This window comes from Pleurodeles waltl, chromosome 8 (assembly GCF_031143425.1).
Source record: "Pleurodeles waltl isolate 20211129_DDA chromosome 8, aPleWal1.hap1.20221129, whole genome shotgun sequence".
Lineage (NCBI taxonomy): Eukaryota > Metazoa > Chordata > Amphibia > Caudata > Salamandridae > Pleurodeles > Pleurodeles waltl.
In genome coordinates, this window is record NC_090447.1 from 31293589 (window position 1) to 31314268 (window position 20680).

Consider the following 20680-nt stretch of genomic DNA (forward strand, 5'->3'; position numbering starts at 1 on the left):
GGGTATCATTGACTTACCACCCCAAGATGGCCGACACGTTGGTTGTATATGTGGCGGCCTTGCTGGAACCTTAAAACGATGATAGGCTATTTACAATACCCCTGTTAGACGCACACTGCTGCTATGTTTAGTTTCATTATTGCAAGCATGTGCCATGTTTATTTACATTGCAGCAGGTTTTCATTTTTCTACCTGCAGACTTTTAATTTATCATGCATATGTTGTGGAATTTGTGTGTGCTTTGTTGCGGTTGTCAGAAGGTGAATGCAAGAATGAGTGAGTGGATGGATGAATGGATGCATGAGTGCAAATATGAGTGACAGAGTAGTGCCTAAACCCATCAACGACACACACTTTCATTCATAAGCCAGAACTATTGCCGTTGCTTATGCTTGTTTATTTAATTTAGCAAACAGAACTGGTTGGAAACTTACTGCTACAGTACGCTGCCTGCGCGGTGTCATTCACGCATCCATTGTTATTTGGTGATGAACTATGACCCCGCCGGACAGGTCTGTGGTCACTATTTCAAGTGAAGTTTGCGCTCAGTATTGCCTGCCGACAAGACCTTTGAGGTGAGTGAAGTGCCTGGATGAACTCCCTGAGGACGCATGGGACCTCACTTTGGTGTTTAATACACCCTAGCAGCAGTGATTTAACTGTGCATCACTGCACACCTAGTGCCTTGGGCGGATTTCATAGAACACTGTTGAAAAGCTGTTAAGTGGTAATTTCCTGTGAACGTCCCTCTGGGTCACATATGTGCATGGGCGTAGCTCAGTCAGTAAGATTGGGGGTGTGGGGGCGAGATTCAGATTTCCCAACAATCACCTGGCATATCATGGTAAAATACATTATTTGAGAAACAGGACATGAGGGGGGCTTGAGGGGGAGAGGAAAGGGGGCAGTGCAGATATTGCACTTAATACAAAATATTTGGTAAAATAACCAACAGAACTTAAAAACAGAGAAGAGAGAGAGGGCATGTGTGTTTCAGTCTGTGTGCATGTACAAATCCGACAAAGACCTTCTCATAACTGACTGAAAGCACCTGTACCCAACTATTTAGTAGCTAACACAATTATTAGGGGGGGTGACACCCCCAAACAGCCCACCTTGAAGCTCCGCCCCTGCATATGTGACTCCTGTTTGAAATCCTCCGACTTCATCAGCTCACACAAAGGCCAGGCTTGGCAGCAGTGACGTCATAGGACCCGCCCACTTTGGCAGGAGTTTTTCCACTGATGAGGAGTGTGGAATTCAGTTTTTCGCCTGAACATCTGGGATTTCCTCACTGACGGCCGATGTGTGTCATTTGCGAAACAAAATAAATCTTGGCATGAATAAAAAGAGAGACCAACCGTCTTTTCCGTTTAATTTCTTTTTTTTTACAAACAGGATCCGGTGTATTAAAAGCGTTTCATATAAAAGTTGGCACTTGGTTGAAGTATCACCCTGCAAACGGTTTGGAGGAGGAGGCCGCGGGCCGGGGCGCACATGCGAACTCCGGTTCCACGTCCTGCACATCATATTAAACGGAAAACCGAGAAACACAGCTCTTGGTACAATACTGTATGTAAAAAATAAATAATATTTCAGACTCCAGTCGCTCAATGCGAAATACAAATACTCTGTAGAAGTGTGCCCCTTGTTTTACAACATATAAAATGAAATATCACACAGCCGGCAGGAAGGCGTGGCCACCACAAAGAGTGAGCCACACAAATGTGGTCCTGGTGGAGTTCAGGTAGTGGGCAGTGTCCGTCTGTGTCCACCCTAGCACCCGACATGCCACGCGGATGGTGTTCGTCATACTAATGCAATAGCCACTTCCCCCCCCTCGTACCACCTCAGCTTGGTTCAGTCCGGCCCTCAACCTTGGTTAATTCTGATCCTCTCCCGCCTCCCAATTTCAGTTCTAGAGCTCCCACCTCATCAGCTACTGCGAAGAACCATCTAGGCCATATTTATGAGCAGTGTGCGTCATGCTTGGACCACGCAACCTGGCTCGTGTGTGACACAAACCATAAGTTATATTTTTGAAGCCGCGTAATGCCACTTTGCGTGGCTCCCACAATATGGAGTAATGGAACGCAGCCCAAATCACTGCGTTGCGTTACTCTGCACAGGGGAGGCGTTCCATAGGCTTTGCGTGGGTGTCCCCAAACAACTCCCATGTATTTTGATGTATTCCCAGATTTACCAAACCTGGTAAACCTGGGAATGTGCCAAAACCTTACGCCTCCCCAAGGGAGGTGTAATGAGGACCAATATCTTAATATCTCATCGTTTCTTACTCTTGCTGCATTCTGCAGCGCACATGGAAAGAGGAATTATGCCTCCCAGAAGTGTTTTTGTGCAATAAGATGTGCCTTCCTGCACAAAAACAATACTGCATTCCACGCACCCTTGCACCACTGTGCAAGGGTGCCTATGTTGGCGCTGGGCAGCCCATTATGCGTCAGCACAGGAGAAAAAGACAGGAATGTGCCATATGCCTTAAATATGCCACGTTCCCGTCCCTTCCTCGTGACGCAGTGCAGCTGCACTACACCACTTTCCCATAAATATGGGCCTAAGTCTCCCTCAGTGTACCACGCCCTCTCCTTCTAGGCCACCATACGCACCTTTGAACTTCTCATGCCCCGCCCCTTACGATGCAGTACCCTCACTGACTTACCTATTCTGAGACAGCACCTTGGGCCCCAGACCTCTTTATGCTCAGCCCTGGACAGTGCCCTTTACTTGCGCCCGTGAACACCATGTGCTGCCCCTCTCTCTCCATCGTACTCTTTTGTTCATGCCTCATTCCCACAATGACGTTCCAGTTGCGTACATCCTGTTTCAGAGTACATCCACCTCCTGCTCTAACTAGGCCACTTCCCCTCACAATGTTGCACGGTGCTGTGCCCAGGAATGACAAGTCGTGTGACTTGGGCATGGTAGCATGGGGCATGGTATGTTATTGGCACACTGTATGAGTGGGTAAAGGTGAGGGTGGGTGCAAGTGTTCTGTAAAAAAGGGCAGCAGGGGGAGAAGGTGTTTATCTAGAATAGAATCAAGAAGCAAGGGTAAGACAATCGTGGAGAAGGCAGCAGGGCACAACTGAAAGGTACCGTAAGTAAGAGGTGGGACCAGCTTGGAGATCCTGAGGAAGACCAAGAGGCAAAGTTGAACCGGCTCCAGAAAGGATAGAAGTTGAGAGGCAGGTTGCGTCTTCAGGGCTTGGGTGTGGAAGCGATCATAGTAGGGTACACAAGAAGAAAAGAGGGAGAGAACAAAAATGGGGGGGGGGGTGGCAAAATTAGAACCTGAGAGACAGGATGAGGATGAACTTGGAGATGTTGCATGCTGGAGGAAAGGGGGTTCAGGAAAGGAGGAACGGGCCAGGAAAGGCTGTGAGTTAGGAACAATGGGACGAGTGCAGATGTGAAGTCATGCGCCAAGAAGACTATGACCACTGGTATCGCGCAGGGTAGACGGAGTCTCAAGAAGCTACAGCGGTGACGTGTGATAATTATGGAGAATTGTTGTACAGAAAAATGTCACCCTTAAAGAGCTGGATGTTGTGATGCTGAATAGCTATGCAGGAGCACGCAATAGAGATGGACAAAGCTCATACCGCCCGGCACTGGGAGGCAGGATACCACTGGGCAATGGAGGAGAAATGGACCTCAGGGAGCTTGAGGCTGTGCAGAAGGAGAGAAGAGAGAATGAAATGAGGCGAAGACCACCTAGATGGGAGAGTCTAAGGTAGCGCGGCCATGGAACTGTGGAGCAGAAGCATCCTGGGGCCATGGTGGCTGAGAGTACCCTGAAGATGGGGCAGATGTGAAGTGCTCTGCATCTCTGAACTGAGGAGGAAAGCAGAGGTAGGATGCAACGATGAAATGAGAAGAAACAAGTAACACCAAATGACTGGCTCCAAGAAAGCCATGGAGGTTAGGTGCACAATGACGCCAAAAAGGAGGGACATTAAGAGGGGAATGATGGGAGCTAACAGGAGAAGGGGATCCTTAATAGTAGAAGATGTAGGACGCGTCTCCCACAGTAGCCAGGTGACGATAGGTTGGCTTTCAATGATGCATCTTGGTGATGGGTGGACCACCATGGGACAGAAGAGGACCTCTTAGTGACAGACATCAAACCCTGCTGGGGATGTAACAAATGTTTGGAAAAAGGTCTTCATTTTAAATACATATTATTATTATAGCTATATGTACACACACACACACACACAAACGCACATGGACACACATCACTCAGACGCACAGGCATGCGCACAGATGTCACAGATACTTCTTCCTCTGGAGTCTACATTGTAAAATAAGGTTTTCATGCCCTTAGTGTGTTTCGCTCCGCAATCTTCTCTTCATGATGCTTCAGGAGAGAGTCTCTGCATTTATTATTGCTTCCTAGACTGATCACGCTCAGCTCTCCATAGGATGGTGAGGCCACCAGGACACCCCTGGAGGGAAGCTACATCAATCAAACAGAGATTAAAAAGGGAAGCGGAGTCAGACAATTTTCTGTTGAATGAGTGCACCATGGGCCCTAGAGCAGGAGGAAATGTAGACGGAGACTAGGAGTTTTTCTACTGGATCCAAGAAAAGGGCTTTGACTGTAGAGGACCTGGAGGAGAGGTGTTTGTGAGTGAGAAGTAAGAAAGGGGTATTCCAACCCTAAGTAGGGTGACCTCCCACTTACTAAGCGACAAGCCACACAAATCCACCAGGGACGTGGTCTGGCTTTTGTTAATGGTTGGTGTGGGATTACTAAAATCGAAGGCACCAGCCAATATGCAGGTGTTCGGCAGTCACGCAAGTGGGAAAAGCGCATCTGAGTATGCCACCAAACATCCGCAGTTATATACAGGAACACGTTGGCAGGTTTGGGAGACGAGCAGCCTCTTCTGCCATTATACATTGTAGATCTCTCTAGAAAGAGTGAAGGGATCCAGCCCCTTCCATACATAAACTGTGGGCATATAATGAACATAACACCATGAATGCAATGAACTTAGAGGTCATCTTGAGGATGTGATGGAGGAAATGCATTCTATCATTTTCACTTCTGCAGCTTCTAAAGGTACATGAGAGGCAAAAACATACATCGGTCTGTTAATATGCGTAACACAAACCTCCACCTACCTGAGGCACAAAGTCACAGGCACGTGAAAGCTTTGGGCACCAACAGGACAGAGAAGGTCAGGAGAGAGCCTGCCTTCCCAGCCATAGGTTCTTGCTGATCATCAATAAGTTTATTCTAGGAGAAGCTGTGGCTAAACTCCTTGCGGGGTGTTGGTGGTGAGCATGGCCGCCCATTAGTAGCTTCTTGCTGATCAAGAAGTTTGCCCTAGGAGAGGCTGGGGGTGTGTTGGGGGTGAGCATGACCTCCTATCAGTAGTTTCCTGCTGATCAAGAGGTTTGTCCTAGGACAGGCTGGGGCCAGACTTCTCATGGTGTGTTGGTGGTGACCATGACCTCCCATCAGTAGCTTCTATCTGAGTTTCTTGCAGGTAAACCCCAGAAGTTGGAGTCAAACTCCTTCAAGGGGGAAGGCGAGTTGAGAGCTGAAGTGCTGACCTGCGCTCTGTGGAAGTTTCTTAACAGTGAACATGAAACAGCCACCGTCCCCACTCACCCATCTCCCCTAGAGGAGCTCCATCTTCTCCCTCTTTCCACTGACTGACTAAGGCATTCCTTGCTCACCACATCAGATATTCCTTCATTAAAACAACAACAAACATCCACAGAAACAAATGGCGTCAGCTACAACACGTCGGTTGAGGCCACTCTCATGCCTGGCTTTGATTCCAGTATAATGATCACCCCCCTGCAGCATGAGAACGGAAAAACACACACGACTGGGCATAAATTAGGACAAACAAGAGAACAAAACGACCTCAAGTGTCTTTGAAAATGTCAATGCCAGCTCTGCTGACGGAGGCCTTTCTTTGTCATTGGATCCGGAGGGCTCCTACGGCCTGGCTGAGAGTCCTTGTGAGGTCTGGAGATATGTTGACATGGGTCAGAGGACAGATGTGTGCTGCCGCGTTCTGCCCCCTGTCAGCCATCTGGCTGTGGCCAAGTGGCTGCCACTTGAGAAGCGTCCAGGAGAAGGGGGCAGCGTTCCTGCTTTCCTGTCTCACTTTTTATGTAGTGGTTACATTTTCCTGAATAGCTGCGTGGCAGAGCATATTCCATGGCCAGCTGTCCAAGACACTTACCACTTCGTCAAACCAATATTAAGAGTAACACTGATTAGGCCAGGGTTGGCCAGAAAAACAACAGTTTAAGAGGTGGTGACAGGGTCCATGCAAGTGGAAACATTGGCTGTTGTCCTTTGTTTGGCTTTGATGTCCAAACTGTTGATTTGAACTATGATTTCTGAAATAAAATTGTCTCCTTTACGAGCCTCCTGTTGATGTCAACCTTTCAGCCTCAAGTTTCTTCAAGCAGTGAGGAGTGGAGAAAGTCCAAAAAATGAGGCCTGTGGTTAAGAAGTAATAGATGAGTGTACAAGTGGACATGCAGACCACAAACTGGCACAGGTGCGCATCCTCCCCAACACATGCTTGGGCTTGGCATGTTGGCCAACGCCAAAAAGAGAGGGAAGGATTGAGAACGTGAATAATGGAAAACATGGAAATGTAGCTGCCTTGGCACAGTGACCGTTTCAAGATGTCCGCCCTGAGCCCAGCTCATGTGCGAAGTCACCAGCCGATCCGCTGTATAAAGGTGGCAAAAACACTGAGGGAATGGGTGAATTGCTACCTTGTAGGTTCTTCTGGCAGTCGGCTGAGAATGCATAAGGGCTGGCCACTTCTCTCTGTGCTCAACATATTCATGCATCACTTACTGACCACTATAATGCACCCCATCACTGGTGGTAACCTAGATGTTTTACGCAATAGCCTAAGTGGCAGAAATAGAAAGTGTGATGGGAGTGTAACTCAATTTACACAGTTTCCACTTGTACAGCGGTTGTGAAAACATGAGTGTTTATGTGTGAGGAGTCGACAACAGTGGGCAAATAACGAAGTTATACAATTATGTGCAATTAACAACAGTGCCACTCATCCTTATGAGAATACCAAGGCACGTCAGAGGTAAGGTACCCATTGTAGCACCAGGCTGTCACGGTTGCTACTCCACAAGCACTTACAGGGAAGCACTATAATTGTGGGGCACTAGTGTGTGCCACAACCGAAGCATCGCTAGTGACTGGCTGCGGGATGCCCCTGTCCACTTCATTTGTCCCTGTCTTCATTATAGTTAAGGCAGTACCATGACACCTATACCAGATGAGCTTGTCTCTGATGGTGTGGGGTCCCACAAAGAGCCCAGAGGCACTCTGCTCCAATGTTGACTTCTTTGTTCTTCACACACACACACAAACCCTCACAATACGCACTGGGATGGTTCCTTTTAAATATTCTAGAAGCCGCCTGCAAAGCAACAAGTTATATCCGCAGTTCTGCCTCATCGGCATTGTCCAGGGAATGCCCAGTGCTGATAATGGAGGCAGAAGGTCCCTGTGAGACTCCAAATGGAGACACAACTGGGGATCGAGCAGCCAGAGGGGAGAGGGAAGGAGAGAAACTGGGTGACATGGCGGCGGATGAGAGAGACCCCTCATGACTGATTGGAGACCGTCGCAAAGAAGACAGGTGGGGAAATGTCCTTCCAATGGCTGGTTTAGGTGGCACTGTCTTGGCACCTGGGTGGGCCACCGATGTGATCAACGGTGGCGGATCAATTCTGGGTTTAGGTTCAGCTTTGGGCTTGGGCTGGAATGGTCTCCTCATTGTGGTCTCGTCCTTGAGCCGGGCAATCTCAGTAAAGACGCTAGCCAAAGGCTGGAACTGAGGGCACCAGTTCAACAAGTAATCCCAGTTGTAGCTGCCTCTTAGTTCTTCATCGCTGGCCACGATTGCAGTCAGAGAGCCATCCACAGACGGCTTGCCATCTTCAGGGAAAGCATAGTCTTTAGGGTGTGATATATTCAGTCCACACCCCACCCCTACAAAACCTCCACCATCATCCCGGTAAAGGTGAGGCTGGCCTTGGACCAGTAAGCCAGAACCCTTTTTGTTTTTAAACCACTGGCTTGTCTCCATGGCCGGGTCGCAGGAGATGTCAGACAACTGGTCTGCATCTTGTTGGATGCCCGAATCAGGCCCCCTGGCAGAGATGTGGTCTTGCATTGAGGAGGTGATGCTGGCAACACGAGGGTATTCGTTTATCATTCGTATCTCATCGTCTTCTGCTGCCTCTGCTGACCCGCGGCCACTAGAATGGGACGGGTCCAGGGATCCGCCTCTGGTGTACGTACCACCAACCCCACTCTGATCACTGGAGAACCCTGGCAGTGTCTGGTGGTAAATGCGATCACTGCTGGCAAGCGTGGTGTCTTCATGCCCAATCTTCTGCATTGAGCTGCTTTGGATGTTGCTGAGTTGGGATTCTGTCTCTGGTTTCTTTCTTGACTTTCGTCGTGAGCGGCACACCACAAGTGCAATCGCCACCACTGCAATTATGACGACTACTCCCAAAGAAGCTGCCACAGCAATCACCAGCACAAGGTTAATGTCAGGTGCCAGGCCAAAAGTGGTATTGGTGACATCAATAGTAACTTGAGCAGTGGCTACGCGTGAGGTGGGTAGAGGGCTGCGTGCATGGATATCCATGGTCATTTCCCTTGTCTCACGTTTGGCACGGCCGCTGCGGTGTCTTTGGCTGTCCATTTTGAGGTAGATATAGCCAGTGGTTTCATTTACTCCAAAATAGGGTGAAGGCTTTGCGAAGGAGTAGAGAATTACACCATCTGCTCCCTGGTCTTTATCTTCGGCCATCACCTGGCCAATGATTTCACCTTTCTGTGCTCCTTCCGGCACATCAAAATTGAAGGAAGGAGCATGAAAAATTGGATCATACTCATCCTCTCCGGTTACCAAGACCTGCACAGTGACAGAAGCAGAGAAGTTCCCAGCATCCACTGCTTTCACCATCATCTTAAAAGCTTTGGTCCTTTCGTAGTCAAAAGTTAACTTAGAACGCAACTCCCCTGAGGTCTCATTGACTGAAAAGAGGTTCTTTACTTCCCCCATTCCAGGTTCAGCAACTGGAAGGTCGAGCACGGTGTAGCGAATTTGCCCATAAACACCAGTGTCAAAATCAATAGCATGGATCACAGTTACCACGGTATTGGGAGGTTGGTTTTCCCTGATGCTGGTGGTTAGAGTCTCCACTGGAAAATATGGCTTGTTGTCATTAATGTCCTTCACCTCGATGGTAACTGGCACCAAAGCAAAATTGCCTTGACTGCCTCGACTGTCAGATGCCTGAATTACAAGGACATAGACAGCCTGGAGCTCTCGGTCGAGAGGTTTCACCAGCCGGATCGCTCCTGATCCCTCGTTGATGTGGAACAGCTGGTGTTGGTCACCAGAGCTGATTTTGTAGTGGATGAAATCATTAGGGCTGGAGTCCGAATCATGAGCTGCTACACGCAGGACCTCTGTGCTGACTGGGGCACTCTCGCTAACCTGGATGCTGTACTCTGTCCTTGGGAAGACTGGAGGATTATCGTTTACATCCAGTATGGAGACCACAACTGGCACTACAGCACTTTTCTGAGGAATGCCGCGGTCTGAAGCAGCTACGGTGAGGTTGTAGACAGAGATTGTTTCAAAGTCAAGCTTGTCCACTAGGATTATGGCACCAATGGTCTGGAATCGGCCTTCGACAAAGCGCACGCTGGTCTCCAGCTGGAAGGCGTTGCCAGTGTTCCCACTCACAATGGTGTAATCAAAGCCAGCATTCTCCCTGGAAAGGTCGTCGTCGGTGGCCTCAAGGGTTAGGACAGTGGTACCAGGTTTCAGGTCCTCCGATATGGAAGCGTTGTACTGGGCCTGGTGGAAGTAGGGGGTGTTGTCGTTCACATCCTGCACTTGGATCTGGACGGTGGAGTACGAGGACAGAACGGGTGAGCCATGATCCCGAGCCTCGATCAACACATCAAGAGTAGGCCTTCTGGAGTCAAATTCAATGCGCTGACTGGTGAAAAGTGTTCCTGAATGGGAAAAAGAATAAAAACAGTGTAAGAATCAGAATTCAATGAATCAAAGGAAATATACTGTAAATGCAAACATGTAAACCACTGAGCAGGTAAAGATAATGTTTAATAAATATCCCCCAACAGGATTAACCATCCACCCTTGAGTCCATGAAAGAAGTTCTTCTGCATTACTTTCTGTAATAAAGATACTAAGAATGGCCACTAAACTAGCTATATTTAAAGCAATCATTCTTACATCTAAACAACCCATATCAAAGGTAAACAGAAATATCCCTAAATTATTCAATGAACCCAGCCATGTGGAAAATACCACCAACTTCTACATATCAAGAGCAAATACACCTACCACTAAGCTGAGCCAGCAAAAAGCTGGCAATGATGTCTGATTTCAACTCACATCAAGAGGAAATATGTACACTATACACCTCAAATCAAGAGTAAAATATACCTGCTACTAATTAACCCACACAAAAACTAAGATATTAAACATTAAATGGCACACGCCAACATCAAGCATGCACACCACAAGGCAACTCAAACCAAGAGCAAGAAGACATACACTAAACAAATGATAACAGCGGCAAACAGAGCTACTACATAACACAACCCTATAACAGCAAACACGCACAACACTGAACAATCTTTAAGCAACTGTGATTACATGAAGAATTGCATATCTGACACTAAAACAAACTTGCCAATCTCAAAGCAAACATTTTAAGAGCAGAAATGCCTATTATCAAGCTGCCATACCAGGGGCAAACCCACCAACCCATAATTAATGTACCAGTATTCAACATGCAAAACAGACTGAGGGCAAACAGACCTGCTGTAAGATCCTGAACTTAGAAAACACACACCATTGCTAAATGGTCCGTGAGGGGACCTAACAACCACATCACTAAACCACCCATCTGAAAAGCAAACATGCTTATAACTTAACAACTATCTCAAGAGCAAGCTTGTGTGTACTAGAGCCACCCTCACCACAGCAACAACAACAGTTGCAAAAGAAGAAGTCACCAGTGGAGCAGGATGCCCTCTCCAAGGGCTGGACAACTGTCCCAGTCTCGTGAGAACTGGCACTTCTAAGCGGAAGTGGTGCAGGGTGGATCACCTTACTTTCAGAATCTTAAAATGTGATACTGAACAGGTTAGGATGAATATGATGGGTTATGGGCAATAATATGAGCGTTTGCAGACATTAACAAGAATAAGTTATTGCTACCAAGGCATGCAGACTCTGGGACACAGAAGGTCAGGGTTGGGTTACAAATGGCCACAACAACATGGAATAAACCATATACCACCAGCTTGATAAAAAATTGCTCAACTTTTCCAACTATAAAGCAACTAAGTACTACTTCCCCCAGTTTCTGTCTAGTAGAACTGCTTCTGTTCCTTAAGTAGATCCAAGAAAGTGCTGTCTCTTCTTTCTGATGGTTTTTGGACTTGTTAATTGCATTCTTGTTTTAATTGCCTGGCGTAACTATCTTCTGCTGCATTCTAGTAGTTTAACTGGCTTCGTTATTGCCTCCTCATTTGGTGCTCTGCGGAGAAGCCACACTAGGGTTATCCTAAAGTTGGCACTATACAGGAAGCCATACCGTTGCTGGAGTCTATGTAGAAAGAGTTCATTGCTGTAGAGACCAGGTGATACGTGACCCTTCCGTTCTCCCCGGAGTCCCTGTCGGTGGCTGTGACGGTGAGGACCGGGGTGCCCGGTGCAGTGTGCTCCAGAAGACTGACCTGAAACACAAAAGATGGTCTCCAGTGAGCAAGGACTGCGGCAACTTTCTTCAAAGAAGAGGTCCATCCTCATACAAGCGTAGATAAATGAGAGTATCACCACACGGTTTGTAAAACAACCATTCTCTGGGTATCCAAGACTGAGTAAACAACAGTCCCCCGTCCCACAACCAGATAAATTGAAGAAAGCATCCTCTTGCTGAATAGCACTTGGCAACAATTAAAGATCCCTGTGAAATCTCAGCGAAGGCCAAGAGGAGGCCTCAGAGGTTCTCAACACCGTCCAGCACAGCAGCAATGCTGGCACTGAGCAGTAGGCATAGGACCCAAAAAAAGCTTGTATGCTAAGTTGGCGATGCTCACATTCACCCTGCGAGGACTACATGTGCAATAGTAAGGGGCAGGACCACTCATCATCTTCAAGCAGAGTAAGAAATTGCGTTTGAGGTGGAAGGTTCTGTGGATCAATTATGTTTTAAATGGCGGCCGGATGGTGTTTACATAGGTGGCATGGTGGTGGGAAGTCTAACCCCTTCCCAGAGATTAGAGAGGACACAGATGTGTGATAAGTTAAAGGCAGGGAGTGCAAATGGTGAAAACTGTGGCAGTATGTGTTTAGCATGTTGGTAGAGAAGCCGACATCTCTGTCACCGGTGCTTGTGAATAAGGCAATTGCTAACAGAGGGACTGGTGGAAGGCACCAGGGAGGTTGATACTGTGTGGGAAGTTTGGGGCAGATTTACAAGAAAGTGGTGCGTCGGTCCTGATGCACCACTTTTCTTGCGTCCCCCTAGCGCCACCTAACGCACCATGGATGCTCTCTTTTTACAATACGGAGCACCATGGCTGTTGTTAGCAAAATAGCATCAAAGTTTTTTAATCTATAGTGGCGCTTTGCTGCACTAGCATCAAAAAGTTTGACGCTAGTGCAGCAAAGCATGGGGAGGCCTGTAGTTTAATATGGGTGCGTCATTTAAATGCCTGCTCTGTGCAGGTGTGGAAAATTACAGTAAAAATGGCACAGTGTAATGTTGTAAATTTCACTGCGGGACGACCCCTGCATACATTATGCCTGACGCAGGCATAATATGGTGCAAGAGTTTACAAAGTACTGCAATGCATGGATTGAGCCACTTTGTAAATATGGTGTGGAAGAAAGGCCTCCTTAATGCCACTTTAGCGTAAAAAATTACCTAGGACGGCGCAAGGCAGCGCAAGGGGCTCGTAATTTTCTGCCTCTGGGTCTTATGGTAATCTAGACAACACTGTGTTCAAAAGAGTGGCAAGCCACAGGGAGTCTGCTTAGAGCCTAAATGCTGTAAGATCGACATTGAAGAATGCGCGAGATTCCCACGCTGGAGTACATTAAACCTCACTGTGGTGCTCCGATAACATCTGCTCCATTTAGATCAATCACTTGTACTGAGTCCACAAGTACCAGCCCTGTCACAAACTCTACATCAGGTATCAATTACAGAGCTTGCCTCCCATGGTAAACCTTTGCTTGTAATCTCTATCACCATTTTACCAAGGACAGCTTCCTGCTGCAGGACTCCTCCTTCAGTAGGATGTTACAGGATGTACTTTGTTCTTCAGTTTTCTTTGCCCGTGACACAAACAACCATGACCTGGGCTGCTCCGCTGCCTTTTGTCTAGGTTCATGCTATAGAAATACCGTAGGAACATGCAACCCCCTAACGCATACCTGATAGAGTTCCTGCGTGAACTCTGGTGGGTTGTCATTCACGTCCTCCACGATAATGGTCAAGTTAGCCTCAGTCTCGTGCTGGGAATCAGAAGAGCGGATGGTGAGGGTGTACCAGCTCCTCTCCTCATAGTCAAGAGGTTCCATCAAAGTTATGTGTCCTCCATAGTGCAGGATGCTGAATGTGCCTGCGGGGGCGCCATTCAGGAGCAGCGTGTAGGAAAGGGCGGGACCCGAATCAACATCATTTCCTGTCACCTGAGTGATCTCCGTGCCAATCGTTGTGTCTGGGAGAGAGGACATAAAGTTACCAGAGTTAGAGCACTTAATGTTAACAACTTCCATGTGTGGCCAAAAAACAAAAAGCTTGGACGGCATCAAAAGAAAATCAAACAGTCACCACCCAAAACTAATCAAATATACTGCTCTGCTCATGATTGGGCGAGTTTGTAAAAGAGGGCGAAAGATCATCTGTCTAATGTGAGCATCGATAACCTCAGTGGGACCTAAGACGATGGTTTATTCTTCGAGTACCTCTGATCAGTGTATTGTGATGCAAGGCTATTGGCGATGAATAACCTGTTCGATTTCTCTGATATGTAGACAAGATATTACAAGGTTGTTTTAACATAAGACACCTGTTTGCAAAGCCACAAAATGAAACGTTTTTCATTTCATTGACTGCACCTGATTTGTGCAACTGGAGAGATATCTCCAAAGTATAAGGTGCGAGAGTGTCATTTTCTGTCAAAGGCTCATTGGACTCTGAGATCTGTAGCTGAAAGAAAGCATGAATGTCTCAAGTATAAACCTGATAGATATGTGTGAGTTTAATGGTCTGTGATCAACTTCACACCTTGGCATGCAACCAGGGCCTTCCAGTCCAGCTCCCTGTGTCATGGAGAATGAGTCTTGAAGTGCACATATGCCCATCGCCTTCCACTCCCCTGTCCTGCAGGCCACTGCACCCCCTTTGTATTGCTACGATAATGTGGATCAACCCTGTCCACCAAGGCGCCATGAACTCACTTTCTCGCACTTGTAGCTTTAGGGGAAGTGGGATGGTGGGACTGTTGTCGTTTAGATCCATCACCACCACTGTCAGCGTGGCAGAGCCTACGAGCGGAGGGTTTCCCCGGTCCATCGCCGTCACCACGAGCCTGGGAGGAACAAACACAGGAGTGTGAATACATGGAGATATGAGTAACCCCCACAAAGCACAGGAACAGCAATCTGTTAGAGGCAACTAAAGTCCCACTGATGCCACCGTGAAACAGATTCTCCAGCCATTCTATAAGTACATTTTATCTCCCACATGGTGGGATAGGGGCATCCTAAAACAGTGCACCACGGACAGTCCACAGGCTTCTCAGACCATATAAAACACATCATTGATATAGCATGTCCTTCCTATGCTCAAAACAAGACTGTGGACCATCCATAAACCCCTTAACCCCAACATATTTTCCCCCATGGTGTCATAGAGGGCAAATCTTCACAGTGATGTCCCATTGCGTACCCCTCCCCTTAAGGGGGGCATTCATCAGAGCCAATGATGGGAAAGGCTGGGACAGAAGGCGGCTGGCCACTCACCGAGTGCGTGACCAAATCTCTCTGTCCAAGATGGCCGCGGTGGTGATGGCCCCCGTCTGAGGGTCAATGTTGAAGAGCCCTTTCATTGGCTGAGACTGCTCGATGGCATATGTCACCTGGCCATTCTGTCCTTGGTCAACGTCATCAGCTAGCACCTGATAAATGTAAGAAGACAAGACAGTGAAAGGGAAGTGGGTACCAAATGGTGGCCAAGACACAAGTGTAGCCCTGCTGCTTGGTTTGACCCATTTGCGTGACTCACCTAGCCCAGTCGATTGAGTAAAGACCTGCACCTGCTCAAGAGCTTGTGACTTTCTCTCTGATCCTCTTCCTCTAACCTTATGTCGATTATTCCTCTTCAGCAGTTTCCAGATTCACACAAGTCTGTAAAGGTGTCTCTTTCATGTTCTAGAAGCCACACACTCCTAGCTTCTCCGGTCAGTAATCCCCTTGCAGGGTAAATCTACTGTCCTTACCGGGTTCTTGCATTCTACCAGTGAACCTGGCTTAACCCTCTCTAGCAGGTAAACAGCAACCAACCCACTGTGGCTAAGACACCTCGCCCACAATACACTCATACAGGCAGATGGATGCACAAGCACACACTGAAACACGTGCTTGCACGCACATGGATGCATAAAGGAAAGTGTGGGAACAAGCACACACATGCGTAAACATACATTCACACATGCAGGTTCACATATGCATGCACAAGTGCATGCAGACACATACAAGCATTTGTAAAGACACACAGGCCCTCATTCTGACCTTGGCGGGCGGCGGAGGCCGCCCGCCAAAGTCCCGCCGTCAGATTACCGTTCCGCGGTCGAAAGACCGCGGCGGTAATTCTGACTTTCCCGCTGGCCTGGCGGGCGGTCGCCTTCAGACCGCCCGCCAGCCCAGCGGGAAAGAGGCTTCCACGATGAAGCCGGCTCGGAATCGAGCCGGCGGAGTGGAAGCTGTGCGACGGGTGCAGTTGCACCCGTCGCGTATTTCACTGTCTGCGCAGCAGACAGTGAAATACATGTAGGGGCCCTCTTACGGGGGCCCCTGCAATGCCCATGCCAGTGGCTGCAGGGGCCCCCAGGGGCCCCGCGACCCCCCCTACCGCCATCCGGATCCCAGCGGTCGGACTGCCGGGATCTGGATGGCGGTAGGGGGGGTCGGAATCCCCGCGGCGGTGCAGCAAGCTGCGCCGCCGTGGAGGATTCAATGGGGCGGCGGTACACTGGCGGGAGCCCGCCAGTGGTGCCGGTCCGACCGCGGCTTTACCGCCGCGGTCGGAATCCCCATTGGAGCACCTTGACCGCCAGGGTCAGAATGAGGGCCACAGTCTCTCTCTCACCCCCACACCCCCCCCCCCACACACACACACACTCTCTTTGCCCAACCACCTATTGCAATGACTACTTAAATACTGTGGCCAGATTCAAGAAAAGTTGAGCTGCACTCAGTGCGGCGTACTTCCCTTACGCCCCTTAGCACCTCAGTACTGCCACCATGTGGATGCCGTATTTAAAATATTGCGCACCATGGTGCAGGGTAAGGGTGTAATAGTGTCAGAATTTTTGACGTTATTGATGTACTGTTCAGGTTTGGCGCCAAAATGTTGGTGCTAACCCTGAATAGTACATAGGGGCCATTGTAACCAATGGTGTGCCCCCTTGTAACACCTGCTCTGAACAGATGGTAAAAATGCCCCCAAAAAATGGCGCAAAGAAATCTTCTAAATTTCTTTGCGCCATTTTTTCAGCCCCCTAATGGGGGAACACCCCCTTTGCATACATTATGCCTGGCGCAGGTATAATGTGGAGCAATGCATTGTGCCACTTTGTAAATTGCGCACTGCGTTTTTGCCATAATATCGCTACATTAGCGTAAAAAAAGAGTGCTAATGTGGCAATATTATGGTGCAAAGGGCTCTTAAATCTGCCCTGTGTATGTGCACACAGATTTAAAGCCCCGGTCATGCCACAGTCATTAGAATGCTGTCATTAGAATCATTAAGTGCCATCCCATAGGATCTGCAGTTGATTTTCTGAAGTGTAGGGAGTTCCAGTCAAGACTCTTCCCCAAATCAATTTCAGAACCTGATAGTTGCCTTCACAGTTAAAATTCTTCTTGCCGGGTGGCTACCAGGGGCCAAGGCTAGAAGATCAGCCATAATCCCTCTTCTAAGTCTTAATTTTCACTGGTCACCACTGACAAGCTTTGCTGTTCCACCCCACGTGCATGCATGCCAACCCCTGGTCTTCATTTTCAAGATGTCACTCTAATATATCACTACTTACAATTATCATTATCTCTATTGTATGTATGTGAGCTGCCTCTAAGATTGGGATGACCCTTAATGCAGGGCAGTAATCCTGGGCCCAGTACTGCAGAATACGTCCACGATCGCCCCCATGGTTACTGGCGTGCAATGGGCACAACATGCAAGTCCCCGAATTACCAGGCCCAAAACCACAGGTGATTGCGAAATTCGTAGCCAATATCCGCAGATATTTCCGAATGCATTCCGAAAGCTTTTTTAGGTCTAGCATAGAAGCGCGCATGCGCTGCTTTTCTAACGTGTTGGTTTGTATCTGAGGTTTTAACCACGCCCACCACACGCCCATCACTATCACTCGTTCGTGAGATTGCCCTTCAAAAATCCTTTGATGACATTGGCAAATGGTTTACGTTTGTCCCTCCTTGGGGAGGTTTTGTTACCGCCTTGGCCATCACCCCTGTTACCTGGCTAATTGCAATTTTGCCGATAAGTTTGACTGTGAGCGAACTTCTTTTTCCTTTTGTGACTCTCCTTATCGTTGATGCTCATGGCGGTCGGGGCGCTGTGATTCGGCTTGCTTATGTGAAACTGTTTTACTCTTGATTTTCAAGTTATGTGGCAAGAAAAGTCTGGTTAGGAGTTTAAAACGCTAATAGCTCTAACTCGAGCAAATGCGAGACCCGTTGCATTGCAAATGCTTGTTTTGGTTTTACCAGTTGCATTGCTGCCCCCAGTTCAATTCATAGCCACGCAGCGTGGAAAATCAACAGAAGACGTGTGATCTCTGCACCTCAGCTCTTCCCTCCCTGGGAATATTAGACTTAGTTTTCATGCATGTGGTGCCAATTAAAGCATAAAGCAGCTTTAGATGTTACAATAAACTGATCCAGGTAACCACCTCTCTCCCAGGGTAAGGACACTAAAGATGAAAAGAACCTGCTGGGAGGGGCAGGTGGGAGTGACAAGGAGGGGGCTGTAGATGCTGGAGGAATACTGGAAAAGGCGGTGGAAAGGTTCATAGTTTGTGCCAATCTTTCCAGCCTGGTTGGAAAAGGCTTGTGCAGAAGGGAACTAAGGAGAAAAGCATTGGCAGTATCTGGGATCAGGAGATAACAAAGACACGAGGGGCAGATTTCACAGCATTCTGCGTTGGTGCAAAGTCACCAAAAGTGATGCAAACCAGTGCAAACTGTTAATTGGTTGATTTGCCAAAAAAGTAACGCAAAGAGGTGATTTGCACACTTTTGTGGTATTTTGCATCAAACGGGTGTCCCGTGGACAGCACTGCACGTCACTACCCAGGTGACGTTTGACTCTAATCCCAGGAAAAGTTCTGTTGTGGCCTTTGCTCTGCTGGGCGTGATAGCTGCATGTCAATCATTCTGAATGAATCAAAAGCTTGATGAAAACTCTCCATGGTGCATTTTTCAATCAGAAGGTCTTCTGTGCGCCTGACAAGGCTTCCAACCCATGCTTACACACAGCCGTAGGTGGCAGCATTTATGGAACCAACATCAGCTGCCATAACTGCCCCAACCCCAGGGACCAGGGTTCATTGTTGGGTGATAATCCGATAGGGTAAGGTCGGTGATGAGGTGTGGTGACAACGCGGACCAGTTTTAACTAACGTAAGACAAGCAGGAACCTACATTCTCCCATCGCACTACATGAACAATAGTCTTCAGCACAGATGGGCTTTGAGAATCCTTGATTTCTGAAGCCGAGTGTGCAAGAAAGGATCATTCTGAGTGTCAGCCTCAGCAGAGTTACAGATATCTGACCACCCGCGCTCTATTACAAGAGGAACCTTCCTTCAAAGCCTGCTACAGTCGAAGGAAGGAGGAAGCATGATTTCCTGACTGTCCCTGATGATTCAGATTTTTGTTACCTTCCGTACATGCCCAAGCCCAGGACAACACCTTCTTGCTCTGGGTTCATGGACGTGAGCGCCCATCGATGCTGCAAGTAATCACATTACTGTGGACACAGCAGTGGAGAGGCTGAGCTCGCCCATCAACATGGGGTTTGGAACTCATTCGTCTTTGTCTGAGGTTAGCGTGGCCGGCGTGTGGCTCTGAGCTGGGGCACAAATGTCCTGGGAGCTGGCTCTACTTTCTGCCCAAGGAGATTGTAATTGTATTTATATAGCGCTCACTACCCTGATGAGGTGGCGAAGCGCTTTTCATCGAGTAGCACGCTACTCTGGAACGCAGAAAGGATTTAGTGATAAATTATCAAGGGGAAATATGAGTTAATTTGAGTGGTGGACATGTGAGTCTGTTAGCTGGATTGAAATAGGATAATGGAGGGACAGAAGCGGGAGGAGTCTAGAAAGTGTTTTTTGGGAGATCGTACTAGTCAAATGAGGTTTAGGATGAGTAAAGTATAGCTTGCAGAGGGAAGAGTCTAGAAAGTGTTATTTGGGAGATCACAGTAGTAGAATGAGGTTTGGGAAGAGTCAGAGTGGAGGTTGAGGATGTATTGAGGGAGGTATAGGGTGAGGCAGAGTAGCGCATTAGAGAGAGTCAACTTTTTTTTTCTTGAATACTAGAAGTAAATTAATAAATATATAGGTATATAAATACACAGACAGGGTATACATGCATAAGGAAGATAATATATCGAGATTTAAAGTTGTATTCTTCAAACTCAGAATTTCAAATGTTGCTGTACTTCAAGTTAATTTATTTGTATATTTTTATATTATTTATGTATTTATTTGTATTACTTTCCTCAGTATAACAGCTTTTGTTGATGCAGGGTCAGTAGAGATGGTAACGGAGGGATCATAGTGTCTGGAGTATCCACCTAGAAGCAGATACACAGATAGAGTCTAAAATAAAAGTTAAGCTCTCCCATGATGCTTCATGTACTGTGGAGAAGGGCCACTCAAATACAACTTAGGCAAATGTTCCTTGTGGCCATGACTTTCAGGAGCTTCCGCAGTGGAACGTGTGCGTCAAAATTAAGATGTGTTGATTGGAGGAGGACAGGTCACGCCAAAGTTCCAGTCTAACGAGTCAAAGCAGCTGTGTCGACCTAGGGAATATCAGCCCTGCCATGTGTGATGCGCTACTCCAGTCCAGGTTTTTTTCTTTGAATTCTGGGACTTTCAGTGTTACTTATTCCATTGTAAAATACGACGACAAGCTCCAGAATTCAAAGGAAGCAACCTGGACTGGTGCAGCACGTCACGCATGGACCTGGGACACTTGGCAGCTACGGGCAATGCCTTTCGGCGCCCACAAATTAGGGGACAACAAGCAGGGGAGTCCTA

At 47.8% G+C, this 20680-nt stretch overlaps 1 protein-coding gene across 1 annotated transcript in view; it reads right to left on the bottom strand.

Moving 5' to 3' along the window:
* Window positions 1-1358: 1358 nt before the first annotated feature.
* Window positions 1359-20680, bottom strand: part of DCHS1 (dachsous cadherin-related 1) — a 328180-nt gene continuing 308858 nt past the window's right edge. Inside the window, exons 17-21 of the mRNA XM_069203663.1 lie at window positions 15132-15286; window positions 14568-14698; window positions 13539-13825; window positions 11692-11833; window positions 1359-10078 (exon numbers count right to left, since the gene is read on the bottom strand). Coding sequence (XP_069059764.1) covers window positions 7467-10078; window positions 11692-11833; window positions 13539-13825; window positions 14568-14698; window positions 15132-15286 — 3327 coding nt within the window. The 3' untranslated portion in view covers window positions 1359-7466. The remainder of the gene's footprint in view (window positions 10079-11691; window positions 11834-13538; window positions 13826-14567; window positions 14699-15131; window positions 15287-20680) is intronic.